Below are 26,771 nucleotides of genomic sequence, written 5' to 3' on the forward strand. Positions count from 1 at the left end.
GGCCATACCCTCCCCCCAACCCCCACCTACATGTTTGTCAGAAGTCACACATTGCCCCAGTGGCATGGAACACAAGTCTAGCAGCCAGACTCCTTGGACTGTAGAAGGCAGTGCAGCCAACGGTCTCTGTACGTGGCCAGCCTTGGGATTTGCCAACCCAGAAAGTTAAGCCTTTTGCCATATCCCTTGCAGGTGAAACAACTGCCTTCCCACCACTGCTCCCTCCTACCAACTACTCCTAGCCAAATGGACCGCCTCCCTGTCCCATCTCTGGTCCGTGATGCATCTTGTACCTGACCTTGGGCTGCTGTCTCCCTCTCCTCTTATGGCTTTCCCTTGAGGTCTTTCACCATCCCCACCCCAGTGCAGTTGTAGTGACTGCTGCAGAAGCTGTGCATTTATACTAGGTCATTTTACGCCTGCCCAACATACCCACCACAGCCTCTTCCCTAGTCTCAGGCTGCCCAGGTGAGGCAGCAATGGCAGAGTCAAAGCCACGGCTTCTGAGCAAGTAACGTCTGTGGGAAAGAAACACAAGCCACGATGTCATGAGCTGCCTGCATCTCAGCAGCCCTGAGTTCCTTTGTTCACCTTACTCAGCAGGGAATCACACCGCAACCCTACAGCCCTCTAGCTAGCCTGGAGAGGCACCCAAACCTCACATGCAGGTCTAATTACTCATGAGGAGGCTGCGGCCTGGAGACTGCATTTTACTGCTCCTCCCAAGTTCAACCCGGAGTTCAGAGGCCCAGGGTTGCTCCTGGTTCCATAGGCAGTACAGTACGTGAGCAACACAGATCTCTCGTTCAGGGCAGCCCGGAGTGGGCTAGCGCAGCAAGAGGAGGGACTGCCCTCCTTCCTGCAGATGCAGATTGCACGAGGAACACACTTAGGAGGGCACGAGTGTGTCCACTGGGCTATGCTGCCTCCAGTGGCTCAGTACTGCCCTCAGGGGCCAGGAGGGACCCTCTGTAGCAGACCTCTGACCCAACATCGTCCCTCTTAAGGCTCCAAGGCTCCCTGGAAGGGCAGTCTGACAAGAAGAGCTGTGTTCCAAGTCAAGCCTGCCCCTCTCCTCTAAGATCAGAAGCCAGCTTTTACCCCTGTCCACATGTCCTCGGGCAGTCTAAGGCACCACTACAATCACCTGTGGGCTGCCATTTTCATGGGCAAGAGCTCCGCTCGCTGAGATGGCTAGACACGAGAGTCCTTGGCAGTGAAGCACCTATGTCCTCACCACGACTCAGGGACAGCTCGAGTGGCATTTTCCCCTCCTATTTTAAAGCCTGGGCCATGTACACTACATCCTTGAGATTTTGTTTTCACATTTCTGTTTCAAACTAATTGCCGGTATGACAGAAATACCACCTTTTCCATGCTGTAGACTTCATCCCTGTTTCTGTCAGAGACCTGCATGCCACATTAACGCTCTGGGGGAACTAAGAGGGCTCGTGGAGGTGTCAGAAGTGCCCCTGGACCCCACCACCTAAAGCCTTGGGGTTGCAGGGACTTTCTTTTAACAGCACTGCTGAAGGGTTTCAACTGTCAAACCTCAGAATACATCAGGGCCTTAGAAATGCCAACTGGGCATGAAGAGAACACAGTTTCTAATTGCATATTTTTGTATAATTTAATAAACTTTTAAAATGTTACTGCTTATGTTTGAATTTTTTGTGTTTGTGTTTCTGTCCGTCTGAGTCATTGATCTTCTTTTTGTTCCTGTTCCTATTTTTCACGTTGTGTGTTTCATAGTAGCGTACACCAACTTTCTTGGACTGCTGCTGCCGTGCTGCTCGCCTCCGCTATAAACAATGGCAAGAAAGAAGAAAACCAAAATGACCAAAAAAATAAATAAACAACAAACCCAGTCAATCGTAGAAAAGTCCCAGAAGAGCCCCTCTGTTTCTCTGTGCTCCCTTCCTATGCTGCTCCCCCAAGTACCAGAAGCAGTGCTAGTAACAAGGAAGGGCTCCCCTCACAGACCCAAGTGTGCTCTTGCACAGTAACTCGTGACCGTGCCATGTTCTAGACGGGTGTTTGGTCCAACCGTCCTCCATGCTGGAATCTTTTCTACCACACCCCTGACAAGTGGTCCTCTAAGGGTGAACACTTCTAGTAACAAGCTCTTCATTCCCCGGAGAGGCCACCCCAGCTCTGATAAGCCCAGTAACAGAGCTGTGGGCAGGAATCTGTCTGCCAAAACAGCTCTGCTCACCAAAGAAAACCAGCAGACCCTTCTAGAGGGGAGCCCACCTGTCTGAGGACAGTGATCGAGAACTCAAGGACCTTCATCCACTAGGCCAACTCTTAATCCTACTGAACTAATCGCAACTAGGTCGCTTAGGACTGGGGTTCTGAAAATTCAATTCTGGAAAGCATGTCTCTTAGGAAATGGATTGTTCCTCTTTACTTCCTGGGTGACATTTAAGACCAAAACCACTTACTTCCTTAGATGTAAGCATTCTGCGAGTCTTATTTGAACGGTCCTCTTCCCTCTGTGCCTTCCTTTTCTTTCCCTTTTTGGTAGGTGCTAGAAACGTGACACAGGAACATACAGAAAAGAATCAGGGATTTTCTATTCAAAACTCGGTCTGTGAATGCTAACGTGAGAATGAGCTTGATTGTGCTGGAGGAAGAAGGCCAGTGTGCATGGAGTGTGGCGGGCATGGTGCGAGGCAAAAGCAGGATGAGGCTGGGAGGGCGCCAAGCCAGGGGGACCCCTGCAGGCCATACCGGGGTTTGCATTTATGCCACGGAAACACATTTTCACATAGAAGCTATGAGTCCAATGGAGTAAAGAACAGATAGCTGACCCATCCTGCCTCCCACAAAAATAATCTGGCTGACTCACACCTAGACTGTAAGCTTACTACTGGTCTCTTTTTACAGGAAGCCTCCTGAATTAATCCCAAGAAATGTGCAGAATGAAAAGCGAATAAACCCAAGCTGTACAACAAACAGTATACAGAACAGGGTCACCTGCCCATAATGACAAGCACCGTGCGGGGAACACCACAATCCCCCAAGTGTCGAGATGAAAGTCACACGTCCCACAGTCCCACAGACCCACCGGGTGCACACCGCACCCAAGCGGTTTGATGAATTTAACTTTACCTGTGTCTTCTGCAACCTCTTCAGCTGCTCTTTGTTCTTCAGATTTTGCAAAAACCTTTTCACTTAGTCCCTTGGATATTCTGCAAGAGAAAAGCCAAGTAACATAGCTGCCCATCACTCCCCTCAGTTGCCAAATCATGTGCCAACCCGGGGGCAGGGACCACCCCGAAGCCTGCAGAAAGCCACCCTCCTTCCCATGGTTGCCACCACAGCCCACCGGCAGGCGGTGAAGCCGCACAGTTCCAGCAGCTCCCTGGGCCTTCGGCAGAGGCGGACTTAAGCCACTCACAGTTCAGGGAGCTCCCTCTCATAAATGGACAAACCACCTCCCATAAAAATACTGCTCCAGTCCTCGTGGCAAGCATCTCAGAAAGGAATGAGCAAACTACAATTTGTGAGAAGACGAGGATACTACCTGACTGCGGAAAACTTCTTAGCTTTGGCTTTGTTTAAAAACTTCTGATATTTAGCAATCTTTTCATCCAGCGCTCTAATAACGGCCTTGGTGTCATTTCCCACGTGTTCTCCCTGGAACTCCGGGCCAGACTCCTCTTCCTCGTCTTCCGGTTGCTCCTGTTCCTCCTCCTCCTCGTCCTCCTCTCCAGAAAAGCTCTCAAGCTCTTCATCGATATCGGACATCTCCAAAGGGACCAGGTCATCCCCGGAAAACTGAGGCACGACATTGATTTTGCCGAAATTCTGCCGAACCCGTGCCAGAATCTGCTGCATTTCTGAGTCTGTGTCACAGCGACTGTTCTCGTTTTCCTTCTCAGTGACAGGCTCTGAGGCTTCCCCTACAGTTGCGGTGACTTCCTCTTCAGCGTCCTTCTGGCTGGTTTCTGTGGCAACTTCCAAAGATGAGGAGGACGGGAGCTATTCAGGCCAAAAAGGGGGACAGGCGAGGGAGAGAAATGGGATCAGAAAATAAAAACCATTTCCGAACTGACAGCCTGCTCTTGAAGGACGCAGTCCTCTTCTCGGCACTAAGGGAAAGAACTGAAAACCCGCCCACTGGAATCCTGTTGTTCATCTACCACAGGCCAAGCTCCATTACACCCAGAAGCCGCAACTCAGCTCCGAGGCCTTCAGCTGCGGTTCCAAAGGATGAGCCCACTGTGAGTATCGAACCACTCAGACCATCCGCCATGTCTCGCAGAGCGTCTGCCTCCCTCCACCCTCCCCGAGGAGGGGAAGGACTGGGGCTGTGGAGACAGGCACACCCAAGGCGAGCACACACAAGTGCCCCAGACAGAAAGCAGACTGCTAAGCGGTGGGGTGCAGGGGAAGCCCCCAGAGGAAAGGTGTGATGACCAAGAGAAGGGAAGCTGGTGATGAGAGACCATGAGGAGGCGAGCTGGGGGACAGGGAAACAAGCCGCCTCTCTGAGGCAAAGAAGAAGTGTGTGGCAGGCTTTATCCTGGCGCCTCGCATTGGTGGTATCATTTTATCCTTGCAACAGAGATTCACGAACCTTCAGGGATTTTCCGAAGGCAAGAGTGGTTGCACAACAAGTGCTCAAAATAAGTCAGGAATCCAGAACATTCAGGAAATTGTATACAAAATTTGTAGGTACATTTTTATACCTGTTCCTGACGCTAAGTTTTTAGCTTTTAGATTCTGAAAGAGTTTCAGCCACTATCAAGAGAAAAAAAAGAAGAAAATCGCAGACTGGGGGAAATAATGATCTAAAACTCAATGACCAGACATGGAGGAAGCGCTCAAGATAACCCTATGATGTGCACACAGGGTGACAAGAGACCCTGCCACACCTCCTTCCTACCACGACACCCTCCCCACCGCGAGTCCCTTGTGCCTCGTGCCGCTGCGGTCCAGCCCCATGACTTCCTCTCCACACGTGGATCACAGCAGGCAGGCCCCACCTTTGGCCAGTCCCTTCTCCCAACAAGACAGCTGCTCGGCTCCTGCCTCACACCATTAAGATCTCTGCCAAAATGCCACTTCCTCAGAGGCCACCCTCGCCCACCCCACGTACAAGAACACTCCTTTGTCTCCCACGCCCCGACCCTGGTTTTGTCTTCCTCACAGTCAGCAGTGCTTCCTGACATTTTTCTATTTATCTGTTTACTGCCTATCTGTCTGTCTGTCTATAGTATCAGAATGTATGTTTGATTTTGGCATAAGAGCTCGAAACCTCTTAGTATCCGCTGAGTAAAAAAAGGGTGCCTGCCATTCTTCCTAAAAAGCCCCTTTCCACCACGCAGGAGTTTATGCTGATGACATGCTCGCGGGGGGGGGGGGGGCTCTCTTCAGAATGGGGGCTGGTCACCAAAAGGCCCAAGCACCTGATGAGAGGGTGAGAGACAGGAGTTCGATCACCGATGGCCAATATAATGGAACGTCCGTGGGAAGCCCTGAGGGTAAGGTCTGGGGAGCTTCTGGGTCGAATGTACTGATGTGCCAGGAGCGCACCAGGCCCAGAAAGGGCACAGGAACTCTATGCCACCCACAACCCGACACCTGGCCCTAGGCATCTCTTCCATTCGGCTATTCCTGAGCTATATCCTCTATAACAAGGTGGCCATCATAAACCATTTTCTGAGTTCTAGGAGTTGTTTTAGCAAATCATCAAACCTGAGAAGCTCTGAATTTGTAGCTGGCTGGGCAGAAGCGTGGGCAGCCTGAGAACCCCACCTGCAGCTGGCCTCTGAAGTGGGGGCTGCTTTGTGGGACTAAACCCTTAACCTGTAGGTCTGTGCTAACTCTTGGAGCAAGTGCCAGAACTGAACTGAATTACTGGATATTCAACTGGAGTCAGAGAGTTGCAGAGCTGGTATGGGTATCAGAGTGCCCAGAGATATGGAAGGGCATGAGGCGGGGACCCGTCTGCTTCCACTGCAACACCGCCAGCGCCCAGCGGAGTACAGAGCACAGAGGACATGCTCCGCACGCTGGTGCTACTGGAACGACTCAACCAGCCAACGACTTAACAAACCAAGAAGATGGGAGAGGACCAGGTTTTGGCTTTTTTGGTTGTTTGGGGGGGGTTCAACGGGGAGAGGGAGAGAAGTTAACATATACTGCAGGTACGTCAATTCTGAAATGCTGGAAAATATATTCAACCGAAAGTTTCTAGCTGATAATTGAAACTCTGGGAACAGAGTTCAGGTAAGAGGGAACCAGGATGACACGAAACCGAACACCAGCACGGAAGCGAAACTAAAGCCACCTCTTCCAAAGGCTTAGCAGAGCTCTGAAAAAGAGCCTAGAAATAGAAAAGCAAAGGGCCACAGCTGGAGGCTTGCGGCAGTCCACTGCCAGGGAGAAGGAAATGCAACAGAAGGGAAGCTTCTCAGTTCAGCCCAGAAGCTCGAAATCTAAGGCTTCTTTCCCTGGCTACAAACTGTACCACTCTCCTTTCCCACCCGATCACGCGCTCCCTGAGGGCAATGACTGTTATTTATTCTTTTTTTTTTTTTTTTTAAAGATTTTATTTATTTATTTGACAGACAGAGATCACAAGTAGGCAGAGAGGCAGGCAGAGAGAGAGAGAGGGAGGGAAGCAGGCTTCCTGCGGAGCAGAGAGCCCGATGCGGGGCTCGATCCCAGGACCCTGAGATCATGACCTGAGCCGAAGGCAGCAGCCCAAACCACTGAGCCACCCAGGCGCCCCAACTGTTATTTATTCTTATATTCCCTGTGCCAGGCACATGGCTGGGCCTAACAGATAAATGTAAAGCCAATCCTGGAAATGCCTCTGCTCCTCATGAATAAGGAAATACACAGGATCGGAAGAGCACTTACAAGCAGAGCCCTCTTTGTTCTAGGCCCTAAAGACTGGTATTCAGACTTGGTCTTCTATCACAAATCTACTTTCTAGTTTCCAAATGCCACCCCCACCCCAAGAAGGTCATAACGACAGCTCTATGGGATGGGAGACAGGAGAGGGAAACGCCCCAGAGAAAACAGGTGATTCATAACGGAAGGCAATCAAAGGCACTACGCCTAGGTCAGTAACCACACTTTCCAGAAGGCAGGCCCACCCTGGTCTCTTACCTGGGAGGCCGCAGGGGGCTCTGCATTAGGCGGCTTGACAAAGAAAGGAATCCGGCCCCTCTGCCAGTCATTGAGAACCATCTTGCCCACAGTCTGCAAGTCCGGCTCTCCACCCTGAAATGTCACAGGAAGACTGCCGGTTAAATTCAAGAACAAGGGGCGCCTGGGTGGCTCAGTGGGTTAAAGCCTCTGTCTTCGGCTCCGGTCATGATCCCAGGGTCCTGGGATGGAGCCCCACATCAGGCTCTCAGCGCAGCACCAGGGAGCCTGCTTCCCGTACTCTCTTTGCCTGCCTCTCTGCCTACTTGTGATCTCTGTCAAATAAATAAATAATCTTAAAAAAAAAAAAAAATCAAGAACAAATCCATCTCCCAGCGTGAGATGCAGCTGCCTCAGTTATTCATCACCATCTGCTTGCCAAGTTCCGTACTGTTCACAACAAAAAACGTCCAGCAGAGCCTGGCTGGCTCAGTCAGTGGAGCATGAGACTCCTGGTCTCAGGCTTGTGAACTTAAGTCCCATACTGGGTGTAGATTACTTAAAAATAAAATCTCTAAAACAAAACAAAAAAATAAAAGAAGGCCCATTTAAAAATAAAATCTATAAAACTAAAAAAACCCCCAAAACAAAACAAAACCACAAAACAAAAGAAAGCCCATTACCCCCCACACCACCCCCTGCCCCCGCCGCACCCCCCGCCCCGACCTCCCCACCCTGCCATATGTCCTGGTCTGCATTTGCACAGACCCTCACTCACCTTCAGTAACTTCCCAGTCCGGAACGCCAGCTTCTCAAGAAAGTCCTCAGCATTCTCCCAAGAATCAATCTTGTAGGTCTTGCTGATGTATTCTGGCTTCGCTCGTTCAAGTACAGCATTGATGTGGTCTTCGGGAGTCTTTATTTTTTCAACTTGAACCTAGATATTAACAGGAAAATTCCAGCCTTATAGACTTTATATGGAAGCAGTAAAGTTCACATTTGTAACAATATCTGAAAATAGATTTCAACACCGTTGTGCAAGCGGAGCCTGGCAGGGCCGGTCTCCAAAGTGGCCAGCCACGGTCAGCTGGAAGGTCCCTGCACGCCGACCACCACCACAGAGCCTAGGACTCGGTGCTGATCCTTGCTCACCACACACTGTGTGGTTCTGCAAGCAGTTTCAAGTTGGACCGTCTCATGCTACTCACTTGCAGAAATGGCGAAAAGCCTGCCAATGCCAGGACACAGAGAGAATTCGATAGTTTAAGGAGAGAGGGGAGGAATGTGCTCAGGATGTATGGCCAGCAGCCCTGGCTAAGGTTAAGTGAAAGCCGTTTAAAGGTTTTGGTCATATTCAGAAACAAGTGAGGAAACACTTGAGTTCCAAAATGACTCAGCCCATAAACCCTCGAAGATGAATGATCACTAAACATAAACAGGCCCTGCTTCCCTCTGGATCCCGCGTGGAAACTACAAACTCTTTTGTGGGATGACATTGAGCAGATCTGCCCGCGGCTCAAGACTTCCCAAGCAGGCTACAGCGGAATGGAGAGGCCGCTCTGCTGAGTGTCGTGTTCCTGAAGTCTGTTCAGACGGGCGGACCCCGAACAGCCTCCCCCATGAGTGAAACGCAAAGGTATCCAAGGTCCCCCCGCAGCCCCACGGCTCCCCACAAAGAGCAAACAAAGAGCCTGTCAGGACCAAAAGTACTCACCACTCCTTTCAGCACAATGTCTGTCTCCGAGTCTTCGGAGGGGTAAACCACACCTGGACAGTCGATAAGGAATATCCGACGCATCAAGGTGATGTACTGCCAGACCTGAAGGCAGAAAGCCAGAGACCCCTGGGTCAAACCCTCAGTCTGATCTCACAAAGCTACAAAGGCTCTCCTCTACTTGGGCCACTCGTGAGGCACTTCCACAAAGTATCAACTACCGTTGCCACCGGCAAAGAGTCCAAAAGTAAGGCCGATCAACACCGAATCAACCTTTCCCTAATTTTTCCAAGTACTCTTCGAAGATTAATACTGTCTGACTCCTCTTGCTTTCAGCAGAACTCATGCTGCTCCCCAAACACTCTGTGCTTTAGGGTCTGTCCCCAACTGCCAGAATCTACTGTAACACTGAGTTTTCTTTCATAACCCAGGCACCAATATTCTTGGGTTAGTTTTGTTTGCCAAAGAAAGGCTGGAGTAACAATTTAAAACAGACTTAAAGGGGCACCTGGGTGGCTCAGTGGGTTAAAGCCTCTGCCTTCAGCTCAATCATGATCTCAGGATCCTGTGATCGAGCCCTGCATCAGGCTCTCTGCTCCGCGGGGAGCCTGCTTCCCCCTCTCTCTGCCTGCCTCTCTGCCTATTTGTGATCTCTGTCAAATTAATAAAATCTTTTAAAAATAAAAAATAAATAAAACAGACTTAAAATGAATGGCAAAGGCACACAGTGCCATAAAAAGTACTCTCAGTCTTACCCAAATGGGTAGAGACAACTCTGGTAGACTCCAAACCATCACATAGAGACTAAACTCTCAATGGTGGCTTTCATTCAAGAGAAGTAGATATATATCTCCATGACCTAAACAACCATCCTCTGTAAAAATAAAATATGGAGACATAAATAAGGCCCTCTTGAGCCAGACGTACCTTTGTTTCACCTGCAATGGGGGCCACGTTGCAAACTTTCTTGGAGCGCAATGTGTTTATCACAGAGCTCTTGCCAACATTTGGATAGCCAATGAACCCGACACTGATCTGCTTCTTGTCAGTGTGTAGCTGTTAAAGAGAATACATACCACATATACACGGTCATGAACAACCCTGGGAAAAATAGGTTGTGTTACTTTGCTCATAAAACAAAGAACACAGGGCAAAAGTGTCACTAGAACTTGATCTAAAGCCTAGACACACACCAACTATGTCATCTGAGTGGGCTGCACATACACACACTTATGAATCAATCAGATGTGACTCATTTCCTCAATTGTCAATGTGCTATTGTTCTTCAATGTTTTAAGGTTAAAAGTATGTAGGTCGAAAATCAAAGGGAGAAAGAACTTGTTAGTCATCAGTTTAACACCATCCACAGATAACACCAACTGGCAATCCCAAGACCCATCCCTCCTTTTCTCCGCACAATACATTTTGCATTTTCATTGCCAAAAACAAATGACAGAAGGAAAAAAAAAGCAACCGCAGAAGTTAGACCATTCGATGAGAGTCTCAAGGAGACCAGAGCTCAACAAGCCTGCAACCGGCTGAGGGCTTCCGATTAAAGATGGCGGACTGAACGTCCACACTGGCCTCACGCCCTCCGCAGACTCCACTACGAGGACAGCAGTGAGAATGAATACACGGGAACCCATGGAACCAGGCATATAAAACCAAAGAATGAATTGGAAATGAGACAATAAAAACAAACAGACAATGTTAGCAAAATACTAGCGGCTAGAAAGTAGTATCTGACTTGGCCCACTACAAAGATGAAAGCTAAGGTAGGAAAACTAAAAGCCCAGCAAAAATATTGCCAAAGAATCACAAATGCCCTCAGGAACTGGCAAGACAGCTACCGCTCAGGGGCTCTGAAATCAAGACCAGTGAGAAGTCCGCGGAGCAGGGACACCACTCTACCTCTCCCTCCCCCAGCAAAGGCACCCAGCTTCTCTGCACCACTGCCTTTCCAGATATGGATTTTTTTGGAAACCCTGCATGCATCTCTGAAAATATCTTTCAATTTTAGATGGGAACCTAAATGGGAACCTATGTTTAGCAGCAGCTAAAGGCGAGCATTCCCAGTGTGATTACCTGAAAATCTAAGTATCGACGTCCTTCCTCCTGCTGAGTTCCCGAAACCCCGGCAGTCAAGCTTATACATCCCTGAGCTCGAGACTAGAACACTCCTTTATGGAGAAACTCTCAGATCCAGGAGTAAAGACCTACAGACACTGACACCGAGGGTGCCCTCCAACAAAATACTGGGTTTCTGCCTAGTTACACTACAGTGAAGTCTATTATCAATAGTCACCCCTCCACCCCCAAACAAATAAAACTTCCATTGGGTTTTTAGTGGCTCACCTTTATATATGAACAAAAAGTAAAAAACAACCAGAAATTTAAACTGTGACTAGTACAAAAGACAGAAAAAACACAAAAAAACTGGCAGGAAATAGAGTCAATGCGGGAAGAAAGGAAAATTTCAAAATACAGTATCATTACACTTCTCAGAAACAGATGAAAGTTCATCTGTGACACAAGAAGAGAGGCAGGCCAATGCTTAAAAATGAGAGGCAAAATAAATGTTACTAAAGAACAGCTAAATGGTTAAGTCAGAGAAACTTCCCATGATATATAACAAAACATCACAAAGGGACCAAAGTAAAGCAAAGAACATTCAAAAATTAAACCAAGTGATAAAACCAATTTCCTGAACAAGAATAGGTGATGGGGTAGAGGGTGGGCGATCTCTAAGAAATAATACAGGACATCAGACAAAGTTCTGTCCAGTGCCTAACTCACTGACAGTGACTCACCTAAAACCACATCACTATAAAACTTTAAAACGGAAATTTTTTTCGGAGATCCCAGCCACAACAGACTGGGCGTCAGAATGGCCTCGGATTTCTCTACGCCACGCCAGAAGCCACCAGAAGATAACACAGTGGTGCTCTCAGCATTCAAGGGAGAACAGTGTGAAGACAGAATAAAGGTATTTTCAAAACACAAGGTCTCAAAAAAGGTACCCTTCTAAGCTCAGCTTCTTAAGAAGCTTTTAGAAAATATGTTCCATTAAAAGGAAAAAGTAAACCAGTTAGAAGAAAAACCAAGAAAGAAGATCCCCTGTTGGATCCCTTGATCCCACTGAACAAGGTATCCAACCCAGGAGAGAGCCACAGGAATGCTGAGGATGATGGTGAAGGACATCCCAGGAGGACAACTCTGCAGCCAGCCCGGGGGGCAGCAGTCCCGACTGGAAGGTAGGGTCCCTAACACTCTCAAAGCTCCCACTCTGCCAGCGGATTTGGTGACACATTAGTGACAAAGGACAAGGAGCTAATTAACACCAGAGAGGACAGAAGGTTCTATTAGAAAGAAATTATAATCACAGCACCATGTGGGTGACTGTGACTGATGCTCTAGGTCAAAATAATGTACACGCTGAAGGAAATGATCATCTAGCCAGATGACATATAACAACAGAGAGAGAACAGAGGGAGGGGAGTACATGTGGGGAGAGGACAGCTGTAAGAAACTTAATACACATTTTCCACAGCACAGACTTAGCAAGTGTCCAAAATGGCAGGTGCTGAGGAGTGGGAGGGTGCAGGGTAGGGGAGATCAGAAATAGAATCAAAAGCAGGTACTAAAAATATGGAAGAAAATAAGGGAGGTAACTAACAGCCACGAGCTGAAGTGTCTGCTTCCAGGAACTGGGGAAAGGTGGGGCAGAGGATGTGCGTCCTTTGTCTGAAGCCAGGTAGAATGAATGAGACACGCCAACACCTAGCTGCAGGTACAGAATGGGAAGCTCCGAGAACATCTGCGAGGGTGACCTGGCCGCAGGGCTTCCCAGAGAAAGTGACATCAGGCCAGGGATCAGCAGGGGGCCTGGGGGGTGCTCAGAAACTGCACAGGCCTGAGGGCAGAGGAGGCACTGCAGGCCTTGCAAAGCAGGATGGGGAACACAGGGGGGTGGGGGAGGGGCCGTTCTCAAGCAGAGGACAGACCATCAGGAGCCAGGGATACTGCAGGAAGGGAAGCAATGTTTGTAAAAGGTAGGGGCTACGGCTGAGCTGGAAGACACTTTCCACAATCCCTTATAACCCCAAGGCTCTAGGAGTTTTTCCGTCTCTCAGACACATACTTATTATTACATTACCAAGATGGCAGAACTGAGGTGTGTAACCTAACACAACTGGCAAGAGAAAGTCTCCCACGGACCCACAGCTACACACTCCAGGAGAGGCGGGTCAGGTCCAGTACCTTTCCAAACTGCCGGAGAAGCTGAATAAAGGCTCCTTTGCCAAAGGGGTTGGTAAGACTTGCGTGGAAGGCAAGGGTCGGGTAATCCTGGGAGAGGATAGCCACCCAACGTTTCTAAAAGGCAAAGACAAGACACTTGTTTATTCGTAAGCCAAGAAAACTCAGAGCTTAAGTTACACACTGTTTTTTACATAGAGCTAAGGAAAACTTTAGCTATAATTCTTTAAAATATTTTATTTTTAAAGAATGGCAAGTAATGCTTTTTCTTTTGTCTCACAAACATGGAACAATTACAAAAATGCCTTCATCGAGACTGAACGCAACTAATGTAACAGAATGAGGAACAGGCCAGCAGCTACAGCAGCTTCTCCTCCCAAAGGGGCCATATCGCCCATCCCTTGGGTCCCGCAGCCATCCCTTCGCCAACCATCAGCGAGTAAAACATTAACTCTGCCCGCGGTCGGTGAAGCACATTTTCGTTTTGCTTCCAGTGAGAAAGCTTCCACGACTACTAGGTCAAAAAGTCCAGTACTTTAAGGTCTCAGATCTCATCTGAAGTGAAACATCCTTATTGACAGAGAGCTTGTCCTCCCTCTGCAAGTCTATTCTGGATAAGCAGCCATACTTACTGTCGCCCAGGTTGGAACAAGGTCACATTTGTTAAGAACAAAAATTAGGTGTTTCCAGGGTTTTTCCTTCTTCAAGTAAGTCTCAATGTGAGGGGAACGGGTACCCATCGGATCTCTAGCGTCAAGAACTTGAACTACAACATCTGAAGAATCTATCACCTGCGATTCAAAGAAGCGAAAAGGATTTGTTTTAGTAGAGATGAGAAGTGGGAGATGGAGGACATTTAAAGGAACCTGGGAAAAATAAAACAGTGAGAACTTCAAAACATGGATAGGTTGTGGCCAATCTCAGTGCCCAATGATTGGAACTTTCTCCATCCTGTGAGTAGGAGAAACTTGTAGAATTTCAAAGAGGAAAACTAACTTAGATGTAACCCATACTACTTCACAACTACTGTTCATTATTGAATGAAGTCACTTACTTCTTAAACTTCTAAAAGTTTCTACTGTCACAGGTTTTGTGTATTCTACAAAAATCTAGAACATTTAGTTTACCTTCAGGGTATACGTTCCTGTTAGGTTACTGTTGGATTATGAGACTGTGCTGGAAAGCTTTTAGTGACCAAGAATTATTTCGAGTACTCGGATATCAAACTTAGCCAGCTGACCCAGGACTCGGGACACGCGAAGGCTCCTCCACGAACCAGTGGGGTGAGCTGGGTAAGGTACTCAACCTTTCTAGACGGGTGTTCTCATCTATAAATGACAAGGCTAAGTAACTTAACCCCCCCCCCCCCCCACGCAGCTCTAACCATGTATGATAAATCCAAAGTCTATGGAACATAGCTTTTATTATCATTAAAAAAAAAGCAAAGCACAGTTATCCAAAACAATGGTAGCATGTGCTTAGCCACATCTGTCCTGGTTTTGGAGGGGAATATGGATGGAATGAACAGCAGAGTTTGTGCTTTATTTGTGAGAGCTTCCATATATTAAGATCAGTTTTCTCATATAAGATAATGAAAGCCAAAGGAAGTTCACAACAAGAAGGAACTGAAAGTCTTACCTTGTAAAGCTCACCCCATATTCTTTTGGACTGTCCCTTCTTATAGATCTCTTCTTGGGCTTCACTTCTAAATAAGAAAACACTCCAGGTGAGCAAGTGAACCCTACAAAAAGGATGTTTAGGGAGGACATGACGATGCCCCGCAGGAAAAGGGCATCAAAACTACTTGGAGATGGGGCAAAAGCAAATTTCACTGAAAAAGCCAAATGCCCATCAGTGGAGGGATGGGTTAAAAATGTGCAGTATACACAACAGACTGTTACTCGGCAATGAAGAAGAACACAGTACTGACACAGGCCACAACCTGTATGGCCCCAGAGACATTCTGGTCATGAAAGAACAGAGACTGCGGGACTGCATGTAGGACCGAGTACCTCTCAGCAGAGCAGTCAAACTGCTAAGAGACAGACCGCAGAAGGGTGGCGGCCAAGCACTAGAAAGTTACTGTCTATGGGGTGAAGACTCTCGGCTCAGGACGACATGGAACAGTTCTGGAAGCAGACAAGGAGCTGTGACGGCTGCATACCCAGATGGATGTGCCCAGTGCCACTGCAGTGCAGGCTTCCAAGGGACTGAACTGGTATAGTCTTTATGCAGTTCACCACAGTGAAAGACTTAACTTAAAAACAGTGACTCAAGGGGCACCTGGGTGGCTCAGTGGGCTAAAGCCTCTGCCTTCGGCTCAGGTCATGATCCCAGGGTCCTGGGATCGAGCCCCACATCGGGCTCTCTGCTCATTGGGGAGCCTGCTTCCCCCCTCTCTCTCTGCCTGCCTCTCTGTCTACTTGTGATCTCTGTCAAATAAATAAATAAAATCTTAAAAAAAAAAAAAAAACAGCAACCCAAGAAACAGCAGGTGTTGGCGAGGACGTGGAGAAAGAAGGACCCTCATGCACCGCTGGTGGGAATGCAAACCAGGACAGAGGGTCCTCAAAAAGTTAAAAAGAGGAATGCTGTGAAATGTCTAAGACTGACGAATCACAGACCTGAGCCCCTGGTACAAATAATACATTATATGCTAATAAAAATAATAATAAAAAAGTTAAAAATAGAAATACCAGTGATCCAGTAATTACACTCCTGGGTCTCACCCAAAGAACACAAAAGCACCAATTTTGGAAAGATATGGACAACTCTATGTTTACAGCAGCATTATTTACAGTAGCCAATAGCCAGGTGGATGCCCAAGCAGCCATCAACGGATGAATGGATAAAGAAGTTGCGATATACACACACGACGGAACACCCCTGAGCCACCAGAAGGAATGAAATCGCGCCATTTGCAACAGCATGGCTGGAGCTAGAGTATAATGACACGTGAGATCAGTCATTCAGAGAAAGACAAATACCACAGGATGCCACTCATGTGTGGATTTTCAGAAACAAAACAAATGAGCAAAGGAAGAAAAGAGATGTTCTACAGTGGGACTGTCGATTAAGTACTGACATGGAAATCTTTTGTTAATAATTCAAAAAAATTTTTTTTCTAAATATTTATCTAAAATAAAATGTAAGGGCGCCTGGGTGGCTCAGTCATTAAGCGTCTACCTTCAGCTCAGGTCACCATCCGAGGGTCCTGGGACTGAGTCCTGCACTGGACTCCCTGTTCTGTGGGGAGTCTGCTTCTCCCTCTACCTGGCCCCCCCACCCCGGGCTCATGATCTCCATCTCTCTCTCACATTCTCACCCTTTCTCTCTCAAATAAACAAAATTTTTTAAAAACTAAAATAAAATATTTTAAAAATATAAAGGGCAAGTTAAAATACAGTCTTAAGGGGCCCCTGGGTGGCTCAGGGCCTTTGCCTTAGGCTCGGGTCATAATCCCGGGGTCCTGGAATCGAGCCCCGCATCGGGCTCTCTGCTCTGCGGGAAGCCTGCTTCCTCCTCTCTCTCTCTCTGCCTGCCTTTGCTTACTTGTGATCTCTGTCAAATAAATAAATTTTTTAAAAATCTTAAAATATAGTCTTAAGATATTTATAAATGAACACGGAATGTAAAAAAGATCTAGAATAATATATCTAACAGTGACTGATTCTTGACCTTCTTTTGGGTATGTACCCCTATGAGAATATAACAAAGCTATTGATCCTTTTCCTCCCTCTCCCCAAAACAAATATAAGACCGACAAAACACTGGCACCTTTATGCATGTACATACATTTTCCATGTTCTCTTCAAAGGGTCAAAGGAAACTCAAAGGCCATCCGTGAATCCCCATGGTCTAGAGTCTCTGTTTAAGGAAGCCCTGACATTCACAATTTTAACAATAATATGGTCGCTGAGATTATGAGCTCTTAATTTCTTTGTGCTGCATTTCTAATTTAACCCTATATTCTAAATTGTCTATCCTAGACTTCACTGCTGTTATAATGAAGAAAAAAAGTTTCTTTTTATTTTGGAAATGAAAAAAGAGACCTAGAAAAAACCAGCCACCTCAAATTATTTTCCGTCTGGCCCCAGCTTCACAAACTTTTCTAGTCAAAGGGAAGAACACTCTCCTTCTAGGAATTAAAGCACCAGGGCACCTGGGTGGCTCAGTCAAGTGTCTGCCTTTGGCTCAGATCATGATGCCAGGGTCCTGGGATCAACCCCTGTGTTGGGCTCCCTGCTCAGCAGGGGGGCTGGCTTCCTCTTCTCCCTCTGCCAGTCCCCCTGCTTTGTATGCTGTCAAATAAATAAAATCTTAAAAAAAAAAAAAAAAAAAAAGGAGTTAAAGCACTGAGCTTTAACTTGGTATTTATGTAGGTATAATAAAGGTAAAGACAAAGTTCTGTTGCAGAAGAGAAAATGAGAGTGGTATGAACGTTCAAACTGTACCTGACACCAGTGTCTTCAGTGACCAAGTCACGATCCTTGCCCTGATCATAGCTCTCAGTGGACATTGTTGCATTTTCTAGAAGAGACTGCATATCACTAGCAAGTAAGTTTGGTCGCTTCCTCTGTGACTTCGGGCCAAATGTAGTTTCAAAGCTTTCAGTATCAAGAATGTGCACCTTTGAGTTCTAATGAGAAAAGATAATTATTCATAAAGCTAAGGAAGACACTGAGCAAAAGCAAAAGTTAAAAACAACCCGGGAAAGGTTTTCTTCTTTTATCTTTCCAAAGCTCAACCCATACCAAAAACTACAACATGGATGCAGCCTAGTTTCAAATCAGCCTGAAATCGCAAAAGCACTTGTTCCCCCATTCTGAAGTTCTGGAAGACTCCTTGGAGAAATACAAAGTAATATAAATAGTCAAAGCAAGTATGAACAGTTGTGTAAGACTTGCCAAAAACTCTGCTTTATTTCATTTATCATAAACTGCAGTCAAATGTAATTAAGGCTACAATGATGAATATTAACTTATCTTTTCTGACTTTTTTTTTTGAGCTTTCAGACAAGTGCATAAAATTCGCCAAATTCACAGATTTTGTCAAGGACAATCATACTCAAATTTGTGTGTTTTTTTAAACCAACTGTAAATGCCAACTTTTTCTTGGAAGTTAATTTCTTTCATGGCTAAAAGGAATTGCTTGTTTTGTAAGATGCATTTTAGTTTCAGATAACATTTTCCCTAATTTAGGTAACGTTTTTATTAAATGCACATGGAAAGTCTTCAGATGAAAAACATCTAGCAAGAGTCCAAAATAATAGTTCAGATGTGATAAAAGGAACCTGATACTAACTAGAACTTGCTGTGCCTGTAAAGGAGTTACGGGCATAGGAATTTTTGAAGCAGGATAAAAGTCAAAGTTTGAGTTAGGATCTATCACGTAACAGAATGTTAACAGCCGGCAGAGAATATCCTCAAAAAAAAAAAAAAAAGGCCTCTGCCCCTCAGTACAAAGCTCCTCTGTAAGCACCAGTTACTAAATGTGGATGACGAAGCCTCCCCTGTGGCTTCTGACCTGGATCCTACCCCCTCTGATTCCCAGATCCTTAAGCTATGGTCACTTTTTTTTTTTTAATTTTTAAAAAAGATCTTATTTATTTATTTGTCAGAGAGAGAGAAAGAGCGAGTGAGCACAAGCAGGGAAAGAAGCAGGAAGAGGGAGAGGCAGGCTCTCTGCTGAGCTGGGAGCCCAATGTGGAACTTGATCCCAGGAACTTGTGATCATGACCTGAGCCGAAGGCAGATGCTTAACCACTGAGCCACCCAGCATCCCACTACAGTCACCTTTTCAGATTCTCTGACCCATCTCTTAGTTCAGTTTTACCCGCTACCCTCCCACAAGGGAACATCCCTGAACAGAAGGCTGGGTTTCACACTGGAACTAGATATTAACGTCGCCGTGAAAACTGCGATCACAGTTATCCTTGGAAATCTCACAAGTCACCTACAGAGCACACAGAGCACCGCAGACACAAAGACGTGTGCGTGGAAAGCTGTACATTGACAAGCGCCGCGCAGTTAGAGGCAGTAGGGCAATAAAGGATGCAAATCAAATCAGTTACAGTATTTTTGCTGTATTGCTACAGAATCAGTGACTGTAATGTGCACGGGGCTAAAAGTTAAAGCGTATCTGATTAGACTGCCCTGTGTGGCCATCTGAGAATTAAGTTTTATAACCAGTAGTAGATACCGCACTAAAATAAATAGGGAAGGTTTTTCAAGGCCAAAGCACAAAGCTCCTCCCTTACCCTGAGCACCTAGCTGCACCAAAACCCCAGCTGAGCGCTGCAGCTGTGGGCCCCACGGACTCCGGACCAGCGACTGACGTCTGAATTTTAGAAGCACTGAACAACCGGGATGGGCAACAAAGCAATAAATCCATAATAAAAAACCTCTCAGTTCTTCTCATAAACAGGATTCAATAGTTTGTTAAAAGATGGCTTTAGGGAGAACAGACAAAAGAGAACAAGGGAAATGAGCAACTTGTCTGTGGTTCATGAATTACACTCATGTGTTTCCCTGAAAGAAAACAGTCATTCCACTAATAGGCGCCATTCTTCTCGTCTGTCATAAAACAAAGCATAATTGACAAAACCTGAGGCAATAACCAGGCCTCGGTTTTTATTTTGTTCTGCGAGTAAACAATTTTCTTTGAACTGTTTAATCCATGTATGCATGTCAATGTTTCCTTCCCCTCCTTACATTGGAACCGAGGCTTATACACTGGCTACATTTCTGGGAACTGTTATTCAATACGAGTAGAAACGTGCAAACATTAGGCCATTTCTTTGGTTCTGTGTGAAACTCAAGCTGGACTCAGTCCTTACTGTCCTTCAACTCCAGCGATCATTAAGAACCAATCTGACCAGCACCCTTTCCTTCGCCGGAAAGACTTCCAAGGGTCTCACAGAAGCTGAAAGTACACAGCACCAAAGGCCTCCCCTCCTACAACCCAATCCCGACCCTACATGTCCCTGAAGTCTGCTGGAGTCACCACTTAAACTAGTTTGCCTAACCAAAAACAACCATACAACTAGTATTAATAATAGCCACAGCCTATTTAGCTATCGGGCAGTGTGCTATGTGCACATTATATGCGCCAAATGCCTCATCTGCATCTGATCACCCAAGGAGGCGGATTTTCTTGATTCTACAGCCACCGAAGTGAAGGCTCAGGGAGAAACCGATGAAGGCTCTAGGTCAGGGGAGAGCAAAGACTAAGTCAGGCCTGACTCCCAAGGCCCTGATCCACAAGGTACCACACCTTCCTGACACGATGCGGTTCCTAGTAAGGCGAGACCCCGACAGAGGGAAAGCTTATCAGGACTGCATCAAAGCCACTCTTCTCTATGGAAGAACGAAAGACAAAGATGGTCCAAAGGGACTGGCATCAACTGTGCCTAAGAAATTCCATTGCCAGGGATATCCTCCAACTTACATGAGGCTGGATCCGATCATGGAGAAGAGACATGGGCAACTTGCTTTGCTTCATGACAACTTTGTATGGGTCCTTCAGAACTGTGCCCATTTCCTCTTGAAATTTTTGTAATGATGACTGTTTAATCACACGTGTGTTTCCTGTTTTACAGAAGAATGTTGCCTTTTAATAAAGAACTCCTTTTTGCTTCTGTATCCTTCTTCCCAATGGCACAGGGAAAAGCAAAACTCCAAATGAGCCTGGCTTCACCCAAACACCTGCTACGCCCATCCCATGTATCCGTTTTCAAACTTGAAAGAGGGGGGAAAAAAATAAAAACAAAAAAAACTGCCTCTCCTGCACTCATAGACTATGAACTAATCCACCAACCCGGACACACAAAGGGTTTCAAGAATTTTCCAAGCCCAATTTCCTGACTGGATGAAACCGAAAAATCAACATCACTGAATGGAACGGAGATTTGACAAATGTTCGACACTTCCTGCTACATCTGGCAAAGAAATCCAGAGCCAACCAGAGCTGATCTATCAGTCTACGGAGAGAATCCTGAAGCCCAGAACCCAGGTCGCGCTGCTGCTATTTACGGTTATAAGGGTTTGAAAGGACTATTAAATTAGCCAATAAATCCATGCAAAGGAAACCAAATAAAGCTATGTAACACTACCTGGAGAACAATTTGTAAGTGAGGGGGCCCGAAACACATAGGCAACGGAACAGCATGCTGCAGCACAAATGCAGAACCCAAGGTGATGAGGGCTAAGATGCATGCGCCGATGACACAGGGCTCACGGCCCGCTGTGCACGGCCCTGAGCACCACACATGGGCTCACCCACGTAATCCCCACAGCAGTGTTCCAAGATACAGACTGTTTTTAATCCTTTTACAGATAGGAAACCAGTGAACAGAGATATAGTAACTTGCCCCCAGTCACAGAAATGGCAGAACTAGGATTCACATTCAGACAGCCTGAACCTAGACCTAGACACCATATACAGCCACCACGATAAACATCTCTCTAAAAGTTTTCTTTGACACTTTCCTGAGTGGCAGATTCCTAGAGCGTATCCTGTCAACAGATGTAAGACACACTGAGAGGTAGCTGCCATCTGCCACCAACCATGGAGGTCAAGCACTGGGCCAATGATGGGGTCTGACCATCTGACTGCGCACCTCGCAGGGACTAAGGGAAAGCCCAGACTGAGGTGTGGGTGGGGTTTCCCAGAAAGAAGCCCTGATCCCATTCTGTTATTCTTGGGAAAGACCAAAAAGAGATCCTTCCACTGTCAGTCCAAATCCCCATTAAGAAACATTTCAAAGGAATGGCCAGCGAATGCACTTACACTTCGAGTTAAAGCTACCAACCTATCTGCAAGGCCACTCTCAAACAACCACGCTCTCCAGGCCACCAGAAAGGCAAAGATGAGAATTCTCTGGTCTGGGAAGGCTGGTCACTAACATGTAAAGGATGGGCTCATCTGTTTTAGAGGGTTCACTTACAATTAACAATGATGAACGCTCTACAAAAAGAACCTGTTTATGGGATCCACTACTACTACTTTTCTCAGCACTCTTCCCACCATGGGCACTTCTCAGCCCTTTCTCATATAATCCTTGACAGTTCGACTCACCCCCAAACTTCTGCCCTTTAGACACCTTTTAAGCCTACCTTTTTCCATACAGCACACGTTCAATAGAGCACAAGTGACAGAGGCCGATACTCACCAAACCACTTAATATTTGGTTCCACTCTCGCCACTGTGCCGGAAGCCACTGTTGACTGATACTGCAGAGGCTTAATCACTTTGCCACGACTGTTCCTAAATTGAGGAAGTAACAGATTCTGGTTGATGACAGAAGAAAGGCAAGAGCAAAGTTTCCAGAACACCCTTTCCATCAAAAGGAACTTTTTTCTTTTTTTGGTTTTAAATGATCATGAAACACAGATTTCAGTAAACAAAAAGTACTTCTACATTTGAAACAGATTGTTCAAAAGTCATTTAACCTCTTGCAACAGAGCACGTAATGATTTCTGCTGGATGAATAACAAATAATGCTGATGTTTAAAAATCTGTTTATTGTTTATTTGTCTTAAAAAAAAACCACATACTTGAGTTTTTTGGGTAATTATTTGAAGACTGGTTTAAATGAATTTTAAGTAGAGGGTGATTTATGCTGGAACTCAAAATTCTAAAACAAACAGAAGAGTAGGTGACTAAGGCAGATTAAGTTCATTGACGTTTGTGTTTTAGACACATCTTTCAGAACGGATGAAGAATCTAATTACCAAACAAATTAAGACCAGCCAGCAAAATGCCAGGCTCAGCAAGTCCTCATGGTAGAGGCTGCCTCAGCAGAACTTACAGTTGTGATGAGTTTCCAAGTGCCACAATGTTGTGATCTAAAGTTTCGCATTAAAAAAACAAGTTTTCTGGCTGCTCTCACTAACTACAGTCCTATATGTTTTGTTAAAGAAAACCAGATTTCTACTTGAGGGATATTTAACTTGAGATTTAATGCGCTATCCGTGGAGGCTGAGGCCGCTGAGGAATGAAACCTCCTTTGGTCGTACAGTGTTGTGACACAATCACTATTTCACCACCCGCTACCCACGTCTTGAACCGAAAATTCGCCATTTATCTTAACAGCACCCCCTTAAGACGATATATGAAAATATGCTATTCCTATCTGGGGGAAGAGTGGGTGGGGATTAGGTCTGAGTTAGGAATCCAAGGCATGAAGGAAAGGACAGGATGGCAGTGTGGAATACTCACCTGCGCTCCTTTTGCCGGTACATATTCAGGCGCCGGATTGTGGCCCGGTCCCTCATGTTTTGGCCTCCTGCTCCCTGCACTCGATCTAGGAAAGACAGAAGTAGACCGCAAACTATTTGATCACCAAGTTTAAGTATGGTCGCTGCCTCAAACACACCAATTAATTCACTCAAAGTAGGCATGCTGCCACTTTGCTGCAAAATGTCTACTCTCTCCCTATATCATTCCAACAGAATTCTTATCACTGGACGCTACCTGGTCTGACAAAGCTGACCTAATCTTTGATCCTCGGTACGACAGTGTTTGGTAAGAGTTAATCATTTTGAGTATTAACTGTGGCACTGTGGGACCCACATTTACAGCCATCGCCTCACGTAATCCATGGAATAATCCTATAAAGAGAGATACATTATCCTCATTCTGCAGGCTAAGAAACTGAGGCACAGGCTTCAGGCACCCTGCCCACGATCACACAGCTAGTTAATGGCAGAGTGAGAATTTGAACAAAAACATTCGATCGCCATCTATGCTCTAACTGTGGGTCTCAGCTGAGCCGGCTACATGCAGGGCACCACCGAGACCACGATTTTGATACTTAAGTGTTCCTTATGTACCAGTTTCTTAATTTCCTAATGTTTTAGTTTAATCAACAGCTAAGTAGGGGTTTTTGCCTTACATCTTGGAGAGAAAGAGAAGGACAAATAGGCATGCTGATACTAGCCTAGCTTTTCCTTTTTGGGCTATCTTCAAGTCACCTGTCTACCCCTGAAATGATACAGTAGAAAACAGGCTGAAATCCCAGCACTGGTGCTTCTACTGCTCACCAAGTGTGCCAACCGTGATGAGCCACTTCCCAATTTTGGCCCCACCTCTTCACCTATATTGTAACTTCTCAGGGCCCTTTTGGGTCTAACAGTCTAAGATTCCAGTCTACACCAACTGAATAATTTATCAGCAATCCAGAGAAAACATTCCATGGGATTTGTTCAAGTCCTCAAAAACTTTAAACCATATTTTAAAACAAAGTTCTGGAAACTAAACCCAATAGAAAGGACTCCCCCAAAGACTACCTTGTTCATCCTGCAGGTGCAAACTCAGCAAAACTCATAAACATCTCTAAAAACATCTTTATTGAAATGTTCATTAGTTATCTATCTGTAGGGTTTTCTGTGCCCTTTACCAGGTGGGATGACTCCCAAGAGCCAAAGTAGGATCCCTTTCTCATTTAAATGGTCCAAGCAAGAGTGGCAGGCAAGTGTGGTCAAGTGTAAAACGCCAGCTGGGTCGACCTACTTGTAATCTGAGTTTACCTAATTTACTGCTAACAATTCCCTGAGCTGGAAAACTGTAATCATACAAGACTGAAATACGCTGGGGGAGGGGGAGAGGAACAGGAGAGGAGGTCAAGATCCCTGTCCCTTCCAACGCAGGGCTTCCCAGTCTCCGCACCTCACAACTGGAGACGCCCCAAGGATGCCAGGCCTAAGTGTTCACTTTTCCCGACGTTAGACAGGGTGCCTGGCACCTGGCCCTGAGAAGCGTTCAAGACGACAGCACTCCTCAGTGCCTCCGAATGAAAAAACCACCTTCTCCTTTCTCGTCCCCAGTAGCCGCTGGGCTCGAGGCCACTCCAAGCAACGCCGCCCGGGTGTCCCTCCTTCCCCCTCGACCTCCTCCGAGCCCTCCCCACCAAGCTTCCTCCAAGCTCCACCCTCCGCGAGCCCCGCCGCCGGTACCAGGGTTTGTGCTGGCCTTGGAGGGGTTGATGGTGCTCCGTCCTTTGTACTTGGGCTTCACCATCTTGCCGACGGGACCGGAACCGGAGCGCTAGGCCAGGTCTTGGACGAATACACGAACTCCTAACTTCCCAGGCCCTGCAGTAAACGACCCTCAGGAACCACGCTTGACCACGTTGGGCGCGGGCGACGTCACTTCCGCTCGCGCGCCCCTTGCTTCCCCTGAGCGACTTCCTGCGAACGCGCGGCGCGCGCCGCCGCTCTCCTGACTCCGCCCCCGTCCCCGTCGCTGAGCCGTCACCCTGCGTGAAGCCCCTGCCCCTTTCGCTGCCTAGCAACCGCCAAGCTGCTCCTCCCCAGCGGCTGCCTAGGTGCCCGGTACGCGCTGCCCCGAGCTCCTAGTGGGTCCACCCCCACTTCCCAGATCAGTAGCACAAGCTTAAGTTCGATTATCTCCTGAGGTTGTCCTATAGCCCTTCCAAAACTGCTGACCATATAGCAGCCACGTATCAGTCATACCTCGTCACCCTTCTTAAAACTCCAGTCGCGCATCATCACACTTAAAGAAAGAGGGGCGCCTGGGTGGCTCAGTGGGTTAACGCCTCTGCCTTCTCCTCAGGTCATGATCCCAGGGTCCTGGGATCTAGCCCCGCATCGGGCTTTCTGCTCAGTGGGGAGCCTGCTTCCTCCTCTCTCTCTCTCTCCCTGTCTGTCTCTCTGCCTACTTGTGACCTCTGTCTGTTAAATAAATAAATAAAACCTTAAAAAAAAAAAAAAAAAAAGAGAGAGAGAGAGAGAGAGAAACTCAAAACTCCTAGCCATCCCTACAGAATTCTGCAGGATCTGGCCCCTGCCTATTTATCCGACCTGATTTGGACCTCCTTCCCTCTGATTATTCTGACATTTACACTGGATCCGTCCCCCTGAGTCACTCTTCCTTGAACCTTTCATAGCAAGTTCCTTGTGGTCATTCTGTTCTTGACTGGGATGTCACCTACTGGTAGGGCTGCAAGATTTCACAAAAAAAAAGACAGGATACACAGTTAAATTTGAATTTCAGATAAATAATAATGTTTAGTGTAAGTACGTCCCATGCATTATTTGGGACCTAATTTTACTTAAAAAAAAAAAAGTAATAGTGTATCTGAAATTCACAATTACCTGGGCATCCACGATTTTATCTGGCAGTCCTTTCTACTGGGAGAAGACTTTCCTGTCTGTCCTTTCCAAATCAGCCTTCTTCTGCCCTTCAGCAGTTATTCTGTTTTATTTATTTCATGGCATTTATCACTAGCTGAAATTATGTTATTTACAGGTTTATCTGAGCTTCTCCAAAACTAGAATGTAAGTTTCTTGAGAGCAGAGATCTTGTAAGTTTGTTCACTACTATAACTTCAATACTTAGACTAGGACTTGATATACAGTAAAGTCTTCATAAATATTCACAGAATGAAGGACTGAATAGATGGTGTTTTTAGCTGTTGTAACAAAATACTGTGGACCGAGTGCCTTAAGCAACAAACATTCATTTGTCACAGTTCTGGAGGCTGGGAAGTCCAAAGTTAGAGTGCCTGCATGGTTGCATTCCTAGAACTCTCTCCCCAGCTTGCACACAGCTGTCTTCTCGCTGTGTCCTTAGAGTGGAGTGAGGAAGACTCTGGTCTCTTTTCCTCTTTTTATAAGGGCACTAATCTCATCACAGGGGCTCCACCCTCAGGACCTCATCTAAACCTAAT

General features: G+C 46.5%; 1 protein-coding gene across 1 annotated transcript; it reads right to left on the reverse strand.

The window, feature by feature from the left end:
- Positions 1–95: 95 nt before the first annotated feature.
- Positions 96–25,251, reverse strand: GNL2 (G protein nucleolar 2). Its single transcript, XM_059377310.1, has 16 exons — positions 25,036–25,251; positions 23,300–23,384; positions 22,251–22,345; positions 20,528–20,667; positions 17,533–17,717; positions 14,717–14,783; positions 13,711–13,869; positions 13,082–13,195; positions 9,749–9,877; positions 8,822–8,926; positions 7,886–8,044; positions 7,129–7,242; positions 3,530–3,987; positions 3,115–3,194; positions 2,445–2,530; positions 96–1,802 (listed from the first exon to the last, which is right to left on the reverse strand). Exons 1-16 carry the CDS (start codon positions 25,097–25,099, stop codon positions 1,650–1,652), a joined length of 2,193 nt encoding a protein of 730 aa, XP_059233293.1. The 5' UTR covers positions 25,100–25,251; the 3' UTR covers positions 96–1,649.
- Between the last annotated feature and the right edge of the window lie 1,520 nt (positions 25,252–26,771).

The sequence above is a fragment of the Mustela nigripes genome, chromosome 14, assembly GCF_022355385.1.
Source record: "Mustela nigripes isolate SB6536 chromosome 14, MUSNIG.SB6536, whole genome shotgun sequence".
In the NCBI taxonomy this organism is placed as follows: Eukaryota; Metazoa; Chordata; class Mammalia; order Carnivora; family Mustelidae; genus Mustela; species Mustela nigripes.